Source organism: Synchiropus splendidus, chromosome 7, assembly GCF_027744825.2.
Source record: "Synchiropus splendidus isolate RoL2022-P1 chromosome 7, RoL_Sspl_1.0, whole genome shotgun sequence".
NCBI lineage: Eukaryota > Metazoa > Chordata > Actinopteri > Syngnathiformes > Callionymidae > Synchiropus > Synchiropus splendidus.
In genome coordinates, this window is record NC_071340.1 from 13,670,666 (window position 1) to 13,690,254 (window position 19,589).

General features: G+C 44.2%; 1 protein-coding gene across 1 annotated transcript in view; it reads right to left on the reverse strand.

The window, feature by feature from the left end:
* Positions 1–10,750, reverse strand: part of LOC128762876 (versican core protein-like) — a 30,310-nt gene extending 19,560 nt beyond the window's left edge. Inside the window, exons 1-7 of the mRNA XM_053871433.1 lie at positions 10,552–10,750; positions 9,750–9,813; positions 7,659–8,042; positions 7,259–7,433; positions 7,062–7,189; positions 5,057–5,350; positions 1,223–2,308 (exon numbers count right to left, since the gene is read on the reverse strand). Of these exons, the coding sequence (XP_053727408.1) occupies positions 1,223–2,308; positions 5,057–5,350; positions 7,062–7,189; positions 7,259–7,433; positions 7,659–8,042; positions 9,750–9,813 (2,131 nt within the window). The 5' untranslated portion in view covers positions 10,552–10,750. The remainder of the gene's footprint in view (positions 1–1,222; positions 2,309–5,056; positions 5,351–7,061; positions 7,190–7,258; positions 7,434–7,658; positions 8,043–9,749; positions 9,814–10,551) is intronic.
* Between the last annotated feature and the right edge of the window lie 8,839 nt (positions 10,751–19,589).

Consider the following 19,589-nt stretch of genomic DNA (forward strand, 5'->3'; position numbering starts at 1 on the left):
AAGATCCAATTCACATAAAATGTATGTTAGATAGAGGCTGTGGCTCCAATTCCACTAAATGGATTAAACAAGAAACAAGCCCAGACAACGACACACATCTCCTGCCACAATATTTTCCACACACTGTCAAAGCACCAGCACAGCCTCTTCACATGGCTAAGCATTCAAAGATGTCGGCATCGCCCACTTTGGTCATTCTGTCTGCAGCTGCTCGGAGGCCAGACTGTGTGTTTGCGATGACATCACCTCTGGAGGTGGCGTCCAATCTGAGAGGAGCAGGCATCTGTGCTTACTCAGGTAGACTGCCAACCTCTGTACGTTGGTGCCAGACTGGCTGCTCAAGCGCTGCTACATACAGAGAGAGTCCAAGTGACCACATACACACATGACGCGACGACATAGAAAGCATAAACACCAACTTAGCACCCACGAGGAGACATGGGCCCTCGCACCTAAACCAGGCCCAGACATCTTTCTCCGAGACAGAAAAAGAGTCCGATCTGCCCAATACCCAATTCATCAATCAGCGGTTGTAACTAAACAGATCCCTTTTCTACAAATAAGGTTTTCTGGCAGGACAAATCCCTGGCTCTTAAGAATAATAGGCTGCTGTTGTTTTCTGGAATTGTTACCTGTGTTTCAAACGCAGCATGCAACCTGGTCTTTCTGCCTCCATTACGAAATGACTTCATCTTAAAAAGGGGGATTTGAGATGGCACCGATGTTAAACCTTCATGAGCAGGTCCAATGGCAACGTCATACTTCATGATCATCAGTCCTTATAGTACCTAACTTACAGGATTTGAAACCAGGACTGTCTTTTGCAGTGTTGTAAACGTAAAACGGCCTGTTAACTGGTTATGAAAAAAGTGGGATTGGAAAAATGTGTTTGATTCATATTTAAGTTTGGCATTCAAAACACATGTAGAGCCCATAACATCCAGAAAAAAAGTTATTTACAGGATGTGTTTCAATGAGACATTATCCTTTAAGACCTACGAAGATGACACAAAATTAGTCTGAAGCATGTGTCAAACTCAAGGCTCGGGGGCCAAATGTGGCCCACCAAAGAGTGCCAAGGAGCATCCATTTTTGTTTGGCCCTAACTGTGTATAATATTTTGGCCCCTTCAGTGAACAGGGCCAACTCTTTGTATAAATGCCTTTGTAAGGATTCGAAAGCAAATTTACTGCTGTTTTTTTGGCTGTTTCACGAGCCTTACCTGTTAGATTCTGCTGTCTGCCTGCAGTTGTCTCACGCCGGGCCGGTGCATTAGTGACTCCAGCAGCCGCACTCTCCACAGCCAAGACCATTGGAGCGGATGTGAAGAACTCCGGCTCAATCTCTGAAGGCGTCACGTCCACCGCGATGACAGACTCGCCACTATGCTCTGCCAGGTGTGTTGTGGATTCATCAAAGATGTTGCTAGTTGACACTTCTTCTGCAGACGTTCCACTGTCCAGGATGGCAGGGGCGCCTGTTGCAGCGGAGGTCTCTCTGTTTTTAGATTCAGCGCTGGCTGTTTCTGATGGTTCAGCTGTGGGGATCTCACTCTCACTTCCAGGTTTGGTGTCACATATGAAGGTGGTGGTCGTGACAGGAGCCTCAGTCACAGGAATCGATGTTGTCTCCTCTGGTAGAGACTCTCCAGGGGGCAGCGCCTCAACGCCATAGTCAACCTCTATTTCGTCAATGTAATCTGGAGGTGTTGAGTCTGTCATGTCAGGTGAAGGTGTTGCGTCTTCAGGTCCGAACACCTCCTCACTTGCTGGTTCAGTCGATTCCGTTCCAGTGACTCCAGGATCCACAATAGTCTCCTCTGTTTTTCCTTCGGCAAACATTGGCTCTGTGCTTAAAGAAGCATCAGGTATGGGAACATCTGGCTTTATCGTGCTGATCTCAATCTCCAAGTTGTCATCCGTTTCCTCGCACGGCTCTGGGGTTTCTGTGGGGTTTTGTGGTTCTGGGAAAGTGTCACCACGTTGCGAGGCAGGCTCAGAATGGGTCACCTCAAAGTCATCGAGGCTGAAGACTGGTGAAGTTGTGAGATCATCGTCGTCCTTCAGCGCAGGTGCAACTGTGGTGATGAAAGCCTCTTCTTTACCAGACACAGTGGGACGGGGCGGAGACATACTCGTGGAGAACATGGAGGGAGGGTTTGTGGGAACGGTGTCTTGAGGTTTAACTTCTTCTTTTGGTGCAGTAGTAGGGTCATGTTCAGTAGTACTACTCTCCACAGAGGAGACGCTGGTGGTTGATGTGAGGAGAAGATCCACAAACGATGTCTGGTTCATGAGAGCTCTTCTCTCTACGACACAGGAGGTTACAACAGTTTTTAGCAACCAGTCTTTCACTGGTGATCGAGTCAAACATCAGCATAACTGAATGTCTTCAGGTTGTTCTGTCTGGAATTTTGTTACTTAACATAATCTTTGATTAAAAGATGTTTATGTGTGAAAGTAACGTGTGCCAACAACTTCTCAGTCATTTAGATTTGCTTACGTTGTTCTCATCTGCCATCTCTGTTTTGTGGTGTTTTGAAGTGCTGCCAGTTCTAAACATATCGAGCACAATAAAACTTTTTGATCAAAGATAAGTGACAACCAACAACCACAAAAGGCTCAGCACTAGTGTCTTGTTCCAGACCACTAACCGAAGAGCTGAATTTTAACCATCTAGTGTGTCTTTTTGGTTTGTGTTCTTCTTCTTCTTCTGCAGAACAAAGTGAGTAGCAAAGTAAGCCACTATCAGAATGATAGGAAGTGTAGTAGCTCTTCGGTGGTCCACCATTAGCATATCCCCCAGTCAGTAAATGCATCCCCTTGTCGTAGTTGTTGCAAAAATATGTTGCGAATTTATGTTGGAATTCAAACCAATCTCTCCTTCCTATTCCCAAGTGTGTCAGTGACTGTAGCTGTTGCCGTATTGGCCACATCTTTCAAATGCTCTTGAGGAAGAAATGTGCTGAGAAGTGATGCTCAACAGCTGCGGTGACGGCTCCATTCAAACACGGTACCTGTTTCTGGGAACTTTGATGCCAAGAACTTCCTGACTCTCAGTGTTGTTTAGAACCAGTCATAACAATCATCCAAGCTACATAAGAGGGAATTAATGTTCGCTCCTCTCGCAGTGCATTTTTATTGTGATGTGAAAAGCAGGCTGTTGAGCATGTGACAAGTCTCACTCTGGGGCTTACTGCGCTTCTCCTTTTTAAATGTTCTGACGTTTTTTGTTGCAATGAAACCACATTGAAGTTAATGAACTCAGCAGCTCACTTTGCTTCGAGACTCCCTCAATCATTAGAGTAGCTCTTTCCTCCGGACACTATCTGTGATGCAGTCGTGAGACTTGCTTTTTTCCCTAACAGGAAAAATGGAGCTGGGTCTATTCGGAGTGCATTATCTCACCACCGTGCATTGGAGCTGTTGCTGTTAGCGAGGCCTTTGTTTTCATCAGCAAAGCCCAGAGACCAATCTGAAAGAAATCGTGTGCTTTTTTTCCCCCTCCGTGTCGCCTCACTTCAGCTAGTGTTTCAGAGCAAGTTTGGCTGATGTAGCTATTCATGGTTTACATAATATTTCTCTTGGACAATGCTGGACAAGCGAAGAAGAGATGGAGCGAGTCCCGCCTAACAAGGGCACTTGAGAAGCACTTCGATCGGAGCGTAAATACATCACGGCTGGAGGAGGTGACATGGGCTACACAGTGCAGGAGGTGAGCGTGGCCTGTTTGTGCGCCCTCTGAACTCCATGGCCACTTATCATCGCAGGAGTTAGCCTTGCTCAGGGGCACTAAATGGCCGGCCCGGAGGACAGCTTATCTGTTCAACCTCTCATTTGTGAAGATGGAAAGGCCGGGTCAGGGGTCGCCGAGGATGACTGAATATAGAAGTCCGGCAGTAGCTTTGACCATTATCCAAATGTCTGGTCTGATAAGTACAAGTGAGAATGATGGAGGGCAAAGTTTGACAGCGGAAATGAGAGGAGAAAGGCAAAACGGAGGACGACAGGGGACCGAATGGGCTGACAGGTGTGGTATTAGCAGCTACTGGTGTTTGCCTTAGGATATTTGCCCCAGGGATAAAGAGTTTTCAAAATAACTTGCATTTTAACAGGATTAGACTGTTGTCACACAGAAATTCATATAGATCTGCTTTTCGGTTGGACTCACACCCAACGCTATGAAAGACCAAGCGTGCGGAAGTGAGAAGCTGTGTGTCGCTGAATTCCTCATATATTTTTAAGTTATGAGAAGCAGCATCTTTTATTTATTTCATATATCAGGTTATTGAGAATAATAAGGCCGGGACGTTTATCTAAAGTGCTGTCCTCCAGGATGAACAGATTTAAATCACCAGCTTAATGAACACGTCCTTTTAATCTTCCCTCCACACCAGCACTTCATTCTTCACATGAGTAACTTGTTTACACAAAAACATGATTAATTGGGCCCAAGTGGAAAAGGACTTTCACCTCTTGAAAAGGTCTTGATCCCCGGACAGATAAGATCAGACCCGTCACGCCCACTTTGCAAAGGTCAAATCAAATTCCTCCCAATGTCATGTCCCACCTAGCTATCTAGTTTCACTCAAAATAGTTTGTTTGCACCTAAGTTAACAGAAAAAAAACTTATAAATAGACACAGATAATTCCAGTGTAATGTAAAGCTTTTCAGAGGAGTGCTATGTATTTGTGTGACTCCTCCCTATGACACATTTTTAAGGGTTTGGAAACTTTGCTTTGAGACATGAGGTCAACTGGACAGAGCCAGACAAGTCTGACACAACATCCTGTGCATATGAAGCTGTGCCACAAAAGAAACAAATTGAAAGTATCATCCGACTAAAGATGAGACGGGCTGTAAACATTTTTAAATGCTGGGTTGGTGCAGATGTGGGGATGTGTACAGTGGAGCACAGAGGCAGAAAATCAGAGGGTGTGTGAGCAGAGACAAATGAAAGATGACATCAGGGTTTCTTGTTTTCCCTTTCTTGGCAGAGTTTAAATCGCGCCTTAAACGTGACTTTTAAAAGAAAAAGAGGCAAGAGTGTACTTACCTTTAAAACAGTATGCTCCTAGTTTTGTCGTTGGTGGTGGGAAGCCGGTCTGGTTCCTATAGCGATACATGGTCCGGACACCGAGGAGGCCTCCACCACACTGGATCCTCGGGACTGCAACCGGGTGTCGTGCGCTGCCGTCCGAAAGCCAGCCATAATCGCACCGGTCGAGCCCTTGTCTCCAGGCAGCATGGAGCTGCCCGGGAGAAGCCAAGACAGCGTTCCTCCTCATGCATTCTTTCCTGGCCTCTTCAAACGTCATCTTCTGTGTAACTGGAGCGTAGTACACCTCACCTGAGGAAACAGTGACAGGCAAAACTATAAGTTATAGAGCTTGTTATGGGTGAGCTGTCGAACCTAATGTTCTAACAATGAACAGCTAAATTCATACTTATTTTATTACCCTGATCCAACATGCTAATGTATTTTAAAATGAAGGATTTAGTGATACTCTTAGGCCAAATTATTTGTTTTGACTCTTTCACTCAACGTGGCAAGGAATTGCTTCACATAAAAGTGACACTGGACCTACAGGATTATGATGGGAGGAAATATAAGATAACAGATTAACAACAGGGTAAATGTTAAATGGTGCGTTTTTATACATAAAGAGGCATTTCTACTTCGTGTTGTGTTAAAGCACTTGATGTGACTTGGTAGGAGTTGACCTACATGCTTGTTTCCGCAAGTAATTTAATGTTGTTGTTTTTTTTTTTTTTAAATATTTGTCTGTCGTAGAAATAAAAACACCTATCTTCATAAAATGAAAACAATCTTTAAGTTCACAGTAGTTTCTGTGATCTGTGAAGGCAAGTTTCAAACCCTTGAGTTACGCTCAACAGGGCCCTTCAAGAAGCAGTTCTACTACGGTGGCCCCAAGAGGACAAACACCAAACACTTTCAGCAAAAAACACAAGTTTGCGCAGTGGAAGACACCACTGCCCTCAATATAGCACAAGCAATTTCTCTGGCTCATCACCAAGCAGGTGCATCTCGTATGCAACAGAACGAGTCGCACTGTAAGTGGGGTCAACCAAACAAACCTAAATCAAACACATCATGATAGTGCTATCACAAAAAAGTGACATCACCAAGTAAAGGTTATTAACAATCCCAAAAACATAATACACTAAATCACATCATACATTAAATTGGACTTGTGCTAGGCACCGATCCTACTGCATTTCTTCGGGTGCAGCTGTGGAGGGCAGACACCCAGAGTACCTCCCACCCTTCACAACAAGCAGTTCTTTTATATGCAACCGAGGTGGGACGGGAATGTAGACAATGTTCCTGACCTTTTTCGTCTGGCAGGTTTCATTTATCGTGAATGAAAGTCAACGCTGTGGTTGATGATCATGTACATTTGAAGAAAAAAATACATGAAATATACTTAATGTGACTAAATAACTTAATGTGAACCACTATTATGGTTGTGTCTAGGCAAAAATGATTGGAGTAGAAGATGCTGGAGATACACTGGGAGTGGACCGATAGAATCATGAGGAATGACCAACACTAATGCACATTATCCAATTCAATTCAAGGTGACGACCTGCATTCAAAATATATACATTTTGCGGTATTACAGATAAACTGAAGGAAGTGGATGAGAGTGGAGTTCCGCAGTGGAGGAGGGGTTGGGATGTTTTCCTTGGCTGAGACTGTTGTCTGCATCTGTCTATTCTTCGCCAACAAACTGTCAAAATAAATCCCCTTAATTTCAACGAAAAAAATGTGCTTTCAGTTTAAATATCACTCAAATCCTCATATGATAAAACAAATCACAGTGCATCGCTCGTACAAATAAGTGTCAAGTTTGTTTGTTTGCAAACCTCTAAATTATTATGTTCTACGATACTCGGTGAAGACTATGTTGCACATCTGCAGAGCGTTTCCTAAATTTACCAGACGTGGAAAGACTTTTCAGGCTGCAGCTGCAATAATATTCCGCAGCATTTCTTCAGTGACAGCACATTACGTCAAGAAAATGTCTTGGACTTACCCTGAAGTGTGTCTGCGTAGCAGTACACATCATATGTCTCCGTCAGCTTCCTGGTGCCGTACGAACGAACGCCAGGTTTGTACTTCAGGTTGCCGAAGCAGCCTGTCCGCGGCTTTGTGATGGGATATCTGCAGGTCATACGACTCATTAGGTAAACATTTCTGGAAACCAAATAGAAACGTTTGACCGGAACTTACCTCACTGTACCATCCGCAATCCATCCAGCGTCACACTGATCGAATCCATCCTCATACGCGGCCCTGAGCTGGTCAAAAGTAGCGATCGAAGCACCGATATTATGGCAGGCATCCACCGCCTTCTGGTAGTCCAGAGTGTATCGGCTGGTGTTCGCACGGTAGTGAAAGACCACACCTGAAAATAACAGAGGTTTATTATCGTTTCATACATGGACTGGTGACAGTTAAGAGTGAGCAGTTTAAACGCTTCCATTACCATGTCCTGACCTACAAACACCAATTAATATAATGGTGGCCCAAGACGACAGTGACAGTTTTAAAAATCGGATAAAAAACTTCAAGATATAAGCTACAATATAAGTCTATTGTGTCACTCCAGTGTACAGACTCAACATCTTACCGTTGACGTCAAGATCCACTGTGTCCCGAGTGTCCTCGATGCCGTACATGACCTCACAGCGATAAGTGCCGGCATCACTGGCTCTCAACTTGACCATGGTCAGCGAGGCGTCGCCCACAATCTCAGGGTGACTTGGCACGGACACACGGTTCCTGTAGCTGGAGATGATCTTGATGACGCCGGACTGTGCCACCAACACGGTCGACTCATAATTGCCATCTATTTTGGTCCACTTGATCCGAAGGTAATCGTTTGAAGGAGTCGCAGTTCCATTCGGCCCAATGGTTGGTGCCGTCGTTGGGATGGGAGAAAAGAAGCACGGAAGCGTGACCTTCCCCGAGAGGGACCCCGTCACAGGCTTGGTGATGGATAAGGAGCTAGAAGCTGAAGGAGAAGAACAGAACATTTTCATTTCTTAGCTTCTCTTTGAACTCCATTCTGACATCTACACTGCTGCTCTACAACAGTGTGGCCAGCGTTGTGCTTGTACTTGCTTGTTTATACGCGTGACAGAGGCGTTCCACCTGAGGGCGCACCTTCAAGTATCACAACATGTAAACAAGCCAGGCATCAGACCTGCTGTTGCTCTGCATGTCAATGGACCAGTCAGTGCATACAGACAGAAAGTGGGAGCCCTAGACTTCCTGATTGTCACGATAACCTGAATTTGAATGGAAAGCAATGGAATTAACCTCATAAACGGGAAATACTGACAATTTGTGACGCTGCCCTTGGTGACTTTCCCACCAAAGGAGCCATGCATTTCTAAGTGATTCAAGCGCTTTGATAATATTTGGCAAAAATGTTTGGTGGGCAACAAAATCCAGCTGCTTTCAATTTTAATAAAAGAAAAGAAAACAACTTTACAACTTCCAATTTCTAACTACTAACTCTAACTTCCCCATGTAAGCTGAAGAAAGGCTGCACTTTTGATATTTGAATTGTATCTTAACATTAGAAAAGCAATAACTGAAGTAGCACAGTTGTAGTTTTACAACAAATACAGTATGAATAAAAGTCAAAGGTTCAAGCATCATTTGTTCAGGTTGAATTCATTTTCAACTGGTTGCACTATTGTAGTGGCTAACTTGGGGTTAATTCAGTCTCACGTGTTGGTTACACTCTCACCGACAGCGTTGTTTAAAGAAAAAAAAAAAGAAAAAAAAATGATGGTTGATTGATAACATTGTGATAATCTGCAACATCTGAAAACAAACATATCAAGAATCATTTTTCTTTTCCCACTTCATGGAGGCAAGCCTGATGTGCTTGATAGTGAAAGTGACAGCGCTGCTACAGTACACCAGACTTGGATTTCTTCTCTGGATTAGCAAGTGTTAGTGTCACCACTCATTTTACCTTATTAAGTGCATGTTCACGCAATCCAGATGATCAGGGATGAGCATTAGCATGAGTTTGAGCCAATGCCTTCCCTTAAAGTCAACTACTTTGTTCTGACAAATCACTTATCTCAAAGCAGTGTTATCAGCCTGCAACATTCCTCACAACTTTCTATTCACAAATGAAGCATCTTCCTCGCAGCCCGTACATGGTGAGGGTTTGGTCATGTGTTATGGTGAGAGCCACAGATGGTGAGACTCACTGGGAACAATGTGGGGAATGCTCCAGATAAAGTGGTGGGACAGCCCAGGAGGCATGAGTGTGTGTAAGTGTGTGTGTGTACATGCACGCTCTAACAGAGGCCCTATTAGGATGAGAGTTAAAACCAGGTGTCGCTCCAGACGGAGGGCAGAGCCTAATTGAAAGGTGTCCTTTCGGACCGAGGTGGTGTCGGGGGGCCGGCAGCTCCATGGAGGACAGTCCGGTTTGGGATTCAGACACTGGATACTGCCACATTCACCTCTGACTCTCACATGATTCACAGCGGAAGAAGCTAATCACAGTCTTTTGCTTCAGGATTCCAGCGTTCGCTGCTGCTAAGTACCACTGATGCACGACTCTTTTGCTTAAACTCTCTAACTGCTCTTCTTTAAAATCAGTGAGTAGAAGAGAGAGGAGCACAATTGAAAGCAGAAAACACAGAAGTGTTTACTTAAATCACACAGTAGCAGCGCGGTGATGTAAACCTACCTGTTGCAGTCGCAGCTTCACACAGACAAAGTAACCAAAGGATGTGCTTTATATCTAGTAGCATCTGCAGGCAAAAGAAACACACAGTTAAGGAAACTTGGCAGCGCTAAATTCAGCAAAGTATTGTGTGATGACATGCAGACACTTCATGAATATTTCATAAAGGCACCACTGGAAAAGCAGATTCTCTCCATTCTGCAAGTCTTCTGTCTTTTTAGAGTTAATATCTTGTGGAATTATATTATATTTAAGCGCATATTACATGGTATTTTTGCGTGATGAAGCACATTTTTCGCCGTGTCCTGGAGTTATGGCGTCATGTGGGGTCGCAGTGCAGAGTGTGAGGAGCCCCCCGACCTCATTTGCACCCTGCTGTATAAACACACCAGTGGCGGCTTGGTAGCTGGTGCTGCAGCCCGATTCTCCACGCAACACTGTGTAATGTTAATGGGAGATGACAAAAGAGCACCCCCGCACGTTTACCCACAGGCTATGAGGACCCTCCCTCACTTAAAATACACCCCAGAATTTCAGAAGACGGGAGCGTTGGATGAATGAACGCAAGGCGAGTCAGCGTTTTTAACGGATCGACACGCCCGTAAAACCAAGAAAAGTTAGGGTTTGTGATTGAAAAAAGTGATGTAATGTTCAAAATAGCGCGTAAAATCAAAGGTTGTGCGAGGACAACGCAGCATCAGCGGGACATCCAACCATCACTGACGCGCAGACTGATGAATGAGTTCCAAGTTCTTTACAAAATAAAAGCCTTAAAAAGTATTACAATAATAGGGAAAATACTCACTTTGAAAACGTTTTATTCCATAAAGCTGCACTGAACACAATAGTCCTTAATTCCAGTTAGTCCAGCGTGTGCTCAAAAAGTTGGAATTACAATGGAGGTTAAAAAAAAAAAAAAAGAAGCCACTTATGCGCCCAAAATATCAGGTCGTCCACGTCTCGTCATGGATGGCTCAGTGTGTGCCGCGAAGGTGATCCTGGACCTGGACGGAGCCACGGAGTGTGTGAAGCGCTGGACAGCAACAAGTTCAATTTTGCTGAACTCACACTGTTATTTCGTCAGTGCGGGAGAGGAGGGGCAGAGCGCCGCTCTGAAAAGTGAATGAGACACCTTGGGGAGGAGGGAGCCAGATGGAGAGACATCCTCCTCAGATAAGCGCTCCCAGAGAGAGGGATTCTCAGTGTGGGAAAAACAGGTCTTGGAAGTTTATATCAATAAATAAACAAGGCGCGAGCGTTGTGTTATAAGAAGCAGATCGAATCAACAGAGCGTCAAGTCGCACACCAGTGCGCATCACTTGCGCACGGTCTTATCCAGGGATGCGCAATGGAAACAGGGTGGTACAGTCAAGTTGAGTCACAGCTGAGTGTTATTGCCAACAACACAAGTCTGTAAGTATCATGAGGCAGCTCTCCCCAGCCACATCTACATTTATGGGACAACAACATCTGGATTTGAGGGAATGTCAACAGCAGTGACTCCAATGATGTGCGTGCAACTTGGGTTGATTCTTTTTCATAGTTGATCAGTTACATGCAGCATGGAGTGGTGAGGATGTGTCTGTGGGAAGGGGGACCGTGGACCTCTTTTGATGAACTCTTGGTCAGGACTGAAGTGACAACGTGTAACCTCAGTGATCAGTGTGCTCTGTGAGATCGGTGGTGAGTTTCATCTTTCATAGATTATTAATGGACCCAGACTCCCCTCAGGTCCCTCAGGTTCCAACATTCGTGAACAAGGTTTTGTCCCTCCTCATCACAGAGTTAGACAGAAGTCACAGAGATAGAGTTCGACACAGAGAATCTCTGTGTCTCTCCATAAAAAAAGCAGAGGGACAGTAGGATGAATAACGGAGGGGAAGACGCTCAAAAGGAGGGTGGAGGGATTAAAATATGCTTCCAGAACACGTGTCAAACTCCTGGCCCGGGGGCCAAATTCATTGTATGTGGCCCACAAGCGCTTTGAAAACATGTAGTCAATGGGAAATTCTATACTAAATTAGAAGAGCATCAGATGCAGCACCATGGCATCGCTCTAATGACCTACAGGGGCAGTGTACAATCTTTGTCGTTTGACAGGCTGCAGCGAGCACAGATCTTAAATTGGTCTGACAGCTTTCCGACAAAAGAAAAATCCATCCAGATGATAAGAAATTTGCCGAAAGACAGGAACGCAGCAGTATGTTTGAGTGGAGGAGGGTAATTCATGTGTTTTCACATGAAAAAAACAGGGGCGCTTTATAATAAAGGGGTGACCAAAAGGACTAGAGAGTTTGTTCGTCCCACCACCCACTCTATCTTACGTTTTGACCCCATGTGTGACAGAGTTATAGAATATTTACACAAAAGTGTTAACAGTATCAGACAGGCAGAATCCAATTCCAAGCAGTTGACTATCCGCTGACTCAATGGATGAAGGCGGTTCTTGACCTAAATAAGGGCGAAACAATACTATGTCATGTAGCTCGGACATTAAAAAGCAACATAGATGTAATAAATAATGCAAAACGTACCATCAATTACTGCAAGTGGCGAGATTTGGAACTACTTTTCCTACTACTAATGCCTCTACGACGACTAATAATAACAATAAATCTTTGTAGTCAAGCGTTTGCCTATGAAATACAGCTTAAAAGAAGCTCTAATATATTTTATACTGCTGGTAGCAGCTTAACAGCCACACACGAAACAAAGGGAATGTTCCCTTCTGACAGCCACTCATAAATAAAGATGTCTGGCCGAGGGTCAGAGCTGTCAGGTGGGTCTATGTGACGGCTTTAGCCGAGCAGACTAATTGTCGAAAATCATAGTTTCTGCTGTCTGAAGCCTCTCACACCAGCTGAGAGTCTGCGCTGAGGTGAGAAGCACACATTGCCTCTATGGCCCAAAGGCCCTTGTAAAGAAAGGAAGAAAAAAAAAGTCATCATTGGCGTTTCCATCTGCGCCTGCACTGTAATCATCCCAGGACCTGACCTGGTGGAGACCAGACAGGTCAGACCGTTGAGAAGGTGCTCCATGGAACTATTCCGGGAATCTCATCAAAGAGAACCAACCTTTGGTTGATATGGAGCGTGATACATCACAATGAAGTGACCTTCAAAACCCCTTTACAGCCTCACACAGTTAGACACGTCTGCCGCGGCACCAATACTTGTCGACTAGTTACTTGTTTCATGAGCTTGGTTGACACAGATTAGAGGTTTGTAAAACAGTAGATCGAGGAACAGAGGGGTTTAACTTTGACACAGTAACTTCAATAGTATCTTAATGAATGTGTTGAGGTATGTGCGCCGTCGTAATTCATCTGACAAACAGAAATGGAGCAAAGTTCTGCAGTGAGGATGAGGAGCAAAGGTTTTTAATATCACTAACTCGGTTCTTTACGTGAGCTGGAGTGTGTCACCTGACCTCAGCTTCATTAATAACAACCTCATTTTCGACTTTAAAGAACCATTTCATTGCTTCGCAGCTCTACTTTCTTCTCCAGTGAGTCACTGACGAGTTAAAAGTTACAAGGCACTGACTGCCGTGTGAAGTATTTCTGCTCAGCGTGTAACAGCTGATGTCCTGTTGCCTTTCAGTCACCATAAATCGATGAGCCAAACAGCCAACCAAGCAGCGTTTGATCCTGATGATCTGCTGCGCGGGCCTCAAGATGACCCACATATCACATGACCAATAAAGGTGGTCCACGTCCGGCACCATGCCACCGCAGACAACATAAAAGGAGCATCAAAGTTCTCGGACCAAAGGGATCTGGCCGGATGAAACTTGTGATGCTGCAGACCGGAGATGCTCTGATTTTTACTGGTTACGTGTCGTACAGTTCACAGTGACCCAAGTCAGGCTTGTCTTCTGTTAGAGGGGTCCAAGTCGCTGATCAGAGAGGAAGTGGAGTCACCGGATATGTTTGACAATACTTCAATACAATCAAGCATCACCAGTTCCATAAAAGAGAGAGGGGAGCTCCAAGAGACAAGGAAACAAGGGATATTTCTCTCCAGACAGACCCCCGTTTAGAGCTGAAAACATGGGAAAATGAAGTTGCCTCTGGACAGACTTGATTCTTGATCCTCTGGAGCCAAGTGTGGAGGCCCAGACCACCAAAGCTGATCCCAGAAGCTTTAGTCAGAGACCAAGAGGGGCAAGCAACAATTACGTTTACTTAAATCAGGTCAATGCACGTTTTGATTTTAATATTTTGGAAGGGAATGGTGCTTCATGTAGGACACCAATGTTTCCAGGTGAACAAGACATGCTGGGCAGATTAATGCAAAAAGAAAGACCAGAATGATGAGATACTGGATTTGAAATAAGGGACTTGTTTTAGTTTTTAGGTTTGATTTCGCTCATTCACAACGCCCATTTCAGTTGGTTGCGCTCTAAAATACAGTATGTAGATTCAGAGCTCCATATTAAGAACGTTGAGCTCAGACAACATGAGGTCAGACAGGATGCATTTTAATAACGGATTAATTCAATTCAGAGAAAGATCACAGAGTTTATGTGCTTCACATTGTCATAGAGAAAAAAACCCCCAAAAAAAACAGAACCAAAGCCCCCGTTTGGAACAGACACTTGGCGGCCAGCGTGGTCATTTCGAGTTCTTTTGCAACTTCTGATGGTGAGGTCGATTTCTTAAAAAAGATGAGGAATGTCTTGCGTTCTCTGGCATTTTAAATTGCTGTGATGAAATGGTCAATTCTAAAATCTAGCAATTTGAATGGGACGCTGCCAACCTGTAATAAGCATTTACCGTGGCTGAAACTCTATGGACAGTTTTGACTCATCGCGCAGGACCAAGAACCAAGGTTTGGGTTATTTTCCCAAGAGGATAGAAGAGAAACATTTTCTTTGCTTTTCTCTCTCATGTGTTTCATCCGTTTTTCTACATTACCACCACATATACCTCAACCATAACACCCAGGAGACTTTCATGTTAATGATGGAGAACTCAAAGGCAACCAGTGATCGAGGATTTGTTGCGTCTAAATGAAGTGGTACACTGTAAATACTGGGGACGGGGATGTTGACATACCTCAAGATCACAACGGTAGACCATCAGGTATCTACCTCAGCTAGAGAACAGAGAAGAAAATGCATAGCTAGTGGGAGTGTCTACAGAGGGTTTTCACGGCGCGTCATCCAACCCGGAAGCCGCCATGTTTGAGATACTCTTCGTAAACATCCCCATAGACTGTGAATGGAGTGCGATGGAAAAACGCAAAAGAAAAAAACAGAAAGGCTCGACGAAACAAGGTGGGAGTGCCAGGACATAAAGAGAAGGTATTAATGAACACGAAAATGTGTGACACTTGGAAAAGTTGAGCTTTATTGGTGATGCACAGACGGACAGTCTGCCGTGTGTGATGTATCCCGATATCACCAATTTCCTGTTTTTTTCTTTTTTGCCGCTAAGGACCTGAAATGTCACCGGAGTTTGGAGGTGTATAACCGGACGATGTGCGGATGGGTCATTGGCATCGTACTTCAACAGGAAGATCCGACCATTGCTTTCATGAGGAACAGGAATTGACAGTAGTTCTCATTCTACAGGAAAAATAGCAGTGGTAAAGCAATGAACAGTGGCCACTAGTGGCACGTAGTTGTAAAAAATATCAAACTGACTCCACTTGTGCACTTATGCACAACACAGAAGGCTGTCAACTGTGGATACAGGAGTGAGATTGCACAGCGAAAGAATAAAACACCCATTAAAAGTAGGTCTAGAGCAAGAGAAGTGTATACACTCCATCCTTGGGAGGTAAACTCGTCGTCCCGCTATCTGACTGTCGCCCTGTAGCAAGCATTTATAGTCTTATTTGGAGGTAGACAGAGAGATTGTGTGGACAGGGGGCGCTGTCTGTCAGATGCTCTGGCTTGGTCAGCACTAGCAACTATTGGACAACTCCTCCTCCATCCCATTTGTTTCTCCACATTTTCTCCCTTGTTGGTAAAGAGCTTGTGAAAGGTGTAAATAAAGTTTGTCAGCCAAAAACATCGTACCTGCATTTCTGACTCAAGCCTTTGGGCTGAGTACAAAGTACCATGAGGTCAAGAAGGAGCTACTGCACCATGTAACATCAGACTGTCCTCTGTGGTGTAGCTTAGCGCTAGTGTTGTCACGCTAGCTGTAGCGCTTTATTAAAACCCAACCAGACTGTTGCAGATTCTTCTCCAACCACACCCACTCATTTGCACAGCTTCCGAACATCATAAAAATAATTGGAAGGAAAAAGAGAGACGCGCTGCACACTAACATTGCGAGGGAACAGAGAAAACAAGTGGCACCACTGTCTGTAGCCGAGGTACCAGGTGTCAATCATTTAAGAGCAACGTCAGCTGTGTCTGTCTGTCGACCTGTTGCGTGCACCCACCATCCCAAGCTGCTCTCCATGCTCACAAGCCTTTACGGTTCTGCATTGTTTCTTTTGTAGCGAAGCCAAAATAATTCAACAGATAGAAAGGTCAAAGGCTTTAAAAGAAAAGTGGGTTTATTTTCTTTTATAGATCCACCAGGGAGAAAGTAAATTGAATTCAAAATTGGATCAGCAAGGTAGGTGCCCTGAAGTGCAACAGTTCCCACGAGGCTGTGGTTGAGATGTTCACAAGACAGAAACAAAGGACGACAGAAGAATGTTCGACATTCACTTGAATCCAATTCAAAAGATTTAACAGCTTGATTATTTACCACCGAACCACTCGCATGGAAACAAAACAATGAGGCAAGCGGAAAGAGAAAAAAAGATTAGCATAGCGAGAGATAAAGGTAACATTTATTAACTGAGTCCAAATAAACATATTACTCAGGAGGTTTAAAATGGACGACTGTGACGTGCGTTCCTGCCAGGTAGCAAATCACTGATGGAACCGGAAACTCAACGGGAATCCAATTGACAAGAGCCCGGACCAGAGTGAACATAGGAGCTACTTTCACATTCTGGCAAGAACCAAAGGGCTCAGAGGCTGAAATGACAGTGTTTTTACTGGACCTACTGTCGGTACACACATTAGCCGCTAGTGGCTAGCAGCCACCTTCAACATATCACATATCATACCCAGCTGTCAATCCAGAACCTTTTGAAGAAGAAGCTTGTGGGGTGTGATGTCTGTCTCCACTGTCAAATGGAGGACGAAATTGTAACCAGACTTTATGTTGATGATTCTGTCTTTGTTTCTGTTCTGTGTTCTTGTTGGAGACATTTTCGGTGAATAAACAAAGTAACAACAAAGTATCCATAGCAAAAAGTCAGACTGGCATTACCACACTTTTGGAAGTTCTGTCTAAATGTTTTGAACGCATAGATCTAAAAAATGGGTGAGCAAATGCATGGAAAAACCACTTGGCAAAGTAGAGTACCTGTGTCATGTTTCTGTATTCTGTGCTTTTATTCTGGAATTTCACGGTTGTGTGTTGTTCTGTTTCCCACCCTAGCTTGTCACAACTCCTCCAGCATCACAGCATCTTCCTCTCGCGTATTTTGGATTGTGCATGCGCGTTTATCATCTTAGTTTATTCCTTGTTTTATTTTCTGCCTTTCGCTATTTACTGTGTGTTTCTGCTACTCACCTTTTGTTTTCTCTGGTTAGTTTTCTTCCTTGCGTGTGTGTGTGTGTGTCAATTCTACCACAGAGCGCTTTTTGTTATTTGGACCTGGTGAGTTTTTCCGAGTGCGTTTTTGTTGTCCCCGTTATTTAGGCTTGAGTTTTGGTTCGCCTATTTTCTGTTTCAGGTTTTTACCCCTTCCCTGCGTGTTGCCTTCTTCTTCTTGTTTCTTCGTTCCTGTTTGTGTTTGATTTTTATGTATTTGTATTAAATCTCTTGCTTCTACTCTTGTTGTTTTTCGAGTCATCTGTAGCAGTGATTTTAGATTTTGGGTTTGTTCCCCTGAGCCACCAATGACAACCTGGTCACAATGCGACATTTTCAAAATGAGTTAATTGTCGGTGACCAAGAATGGTCATAAGCAATGACCCCTACAGGTCAGTAGAGGTAGTGGCAGAATGCCTACATGACACTGAGATCGACTGAATGGTCAGTCTGCTATTCTGAAGTCAAACCAAATTTGAGTAAAAGATTGTGATCGCAGATTTATCTGTGACTTATGAGGTATGTGCACATTTTGGGAAGAAAAAAATGGCTCACGTCGCAAAATTATTATTGCTATGAGGGCTAGCTAGAACTAAACGCAGCCAGAGCATGTAGTCAAAGGTGGAGGTTCCCATCCGTCACGACTCCGGACGGGAATCTCGTAACTCACGTAACTCACGAGGGCAATGATTCTCCAAGAGCTCTTTGAGACGACAACAATACAGGGTGGAGTGTAACTTTTTTCTCACAAATTTAAGAATGAATAAAAAGAAAACAATGCCCCAAGATGGGTCAGTTGCAAGGAAAAAGGGCTCTATCTGTCCACATCCCTGCGAGTTATATTTGAGGTTTCAGCTATGCTTCACACATTCAGCCTGATGCTAATGTTAGCGCCACCATCATTTGTAAACTGCGGAGAGCTTGACGATACAGCCGTCTGACCGAAAGGAAGTCGAGAAAATATCAACTGGCATTTACTGAAAATCCACTCGAACGTAGAAAGTCATTTTGGTTTCTTCAGCTGCAATTACCGTTGTTCATGGCGAGACCCAAATGAAGCCAGCGTCGGCCATTAAAGCGCCTGGGTGGCGAGTTCATCTAGTGAGAGGCTCCACGAATAGGGACTGTCCCAGGATAGTCACTACAATTGGAAAAATACATGTTTACTGAAGGGGGAGTTGTAAGCAATGAGCAATAGGAGAAAGCTGTCTCCAGCCAGCTGTGTGGTGGAGGGTTATTAACTATCTTCCCTTCCAATCTTGCTTTAATTCAAATAATGGCTCTAATCAGTTCACGCCAGCATCTCAAAGAGCATGATCAAAGGGCTCGTAATGACGGGCTGAAGCAAGACGCCCTCGGCAACACTTGCGGGTCAACGTGGAGTTGCTTGGTTATTGCAAGATACAAGTGGATAGGATTACGCTACTTTCTTCAGTTGTGCTCATAGGATAAGCCTTTGTGGACAGATAGGCTGAAGATAGACTGAGATTTCTTGAACACTATTACAGCCACAGGGAGAAAGAAAACACAAGGAAACATATAAACTCAGAATTCCAAGCCTCGCACAGCTCTCAGGTTGGGATGGGCCCCAGGACAAAGCACTAAATCTGGCAGTTGAACTAACACACAGCAAAGTGTATTTCTCTTTTCAGAGTTCTCTCTGATAAAAATTTGGGACCTTCAAAGACAAAGAGAACTTTGTCGGTGCTGCTCCATGGTCAGTTTGTGTCCCGCTGCTGTGTGTCCTACAGGTGCGTCAAGTAAGTGAAGGACGATGAATGACTTTAATTTCAGGCATCATCGCTCTCTCAAAAGTTGTGTCCACTATTTCAGCTGTGCCTTCATGGTGCTGATGAAGAATCCAGGTGGTTGTCCTGGGGGTTTGCAACATGACTGGGGTGGATTGATCCAGTTTTACTACACGCTTGTCTATCAACATATGCAGGCACCAATGTGATGCTGATAACCACTGGATACTCCTGCCATACATAGAAATAGGTGGACTGTTAGTTTGTGTTGAACTTTATTTATAAATTACAGAGGCACTACTGAAGGAGGTGCGTCATTGAAAAGGTGATATAGTTTATGAGGTTCTTCAAGGAACAAGCGGTTAACTCAGGACTAGGAAGAGTGGAAATGTCTCAGAAAACATTTACATAGACAGCAGAAGGGCTTTGATTTCAGAATTACATTAAGAAAAGAAAGTCGTGATTTTCATTTGTCTTCACAGT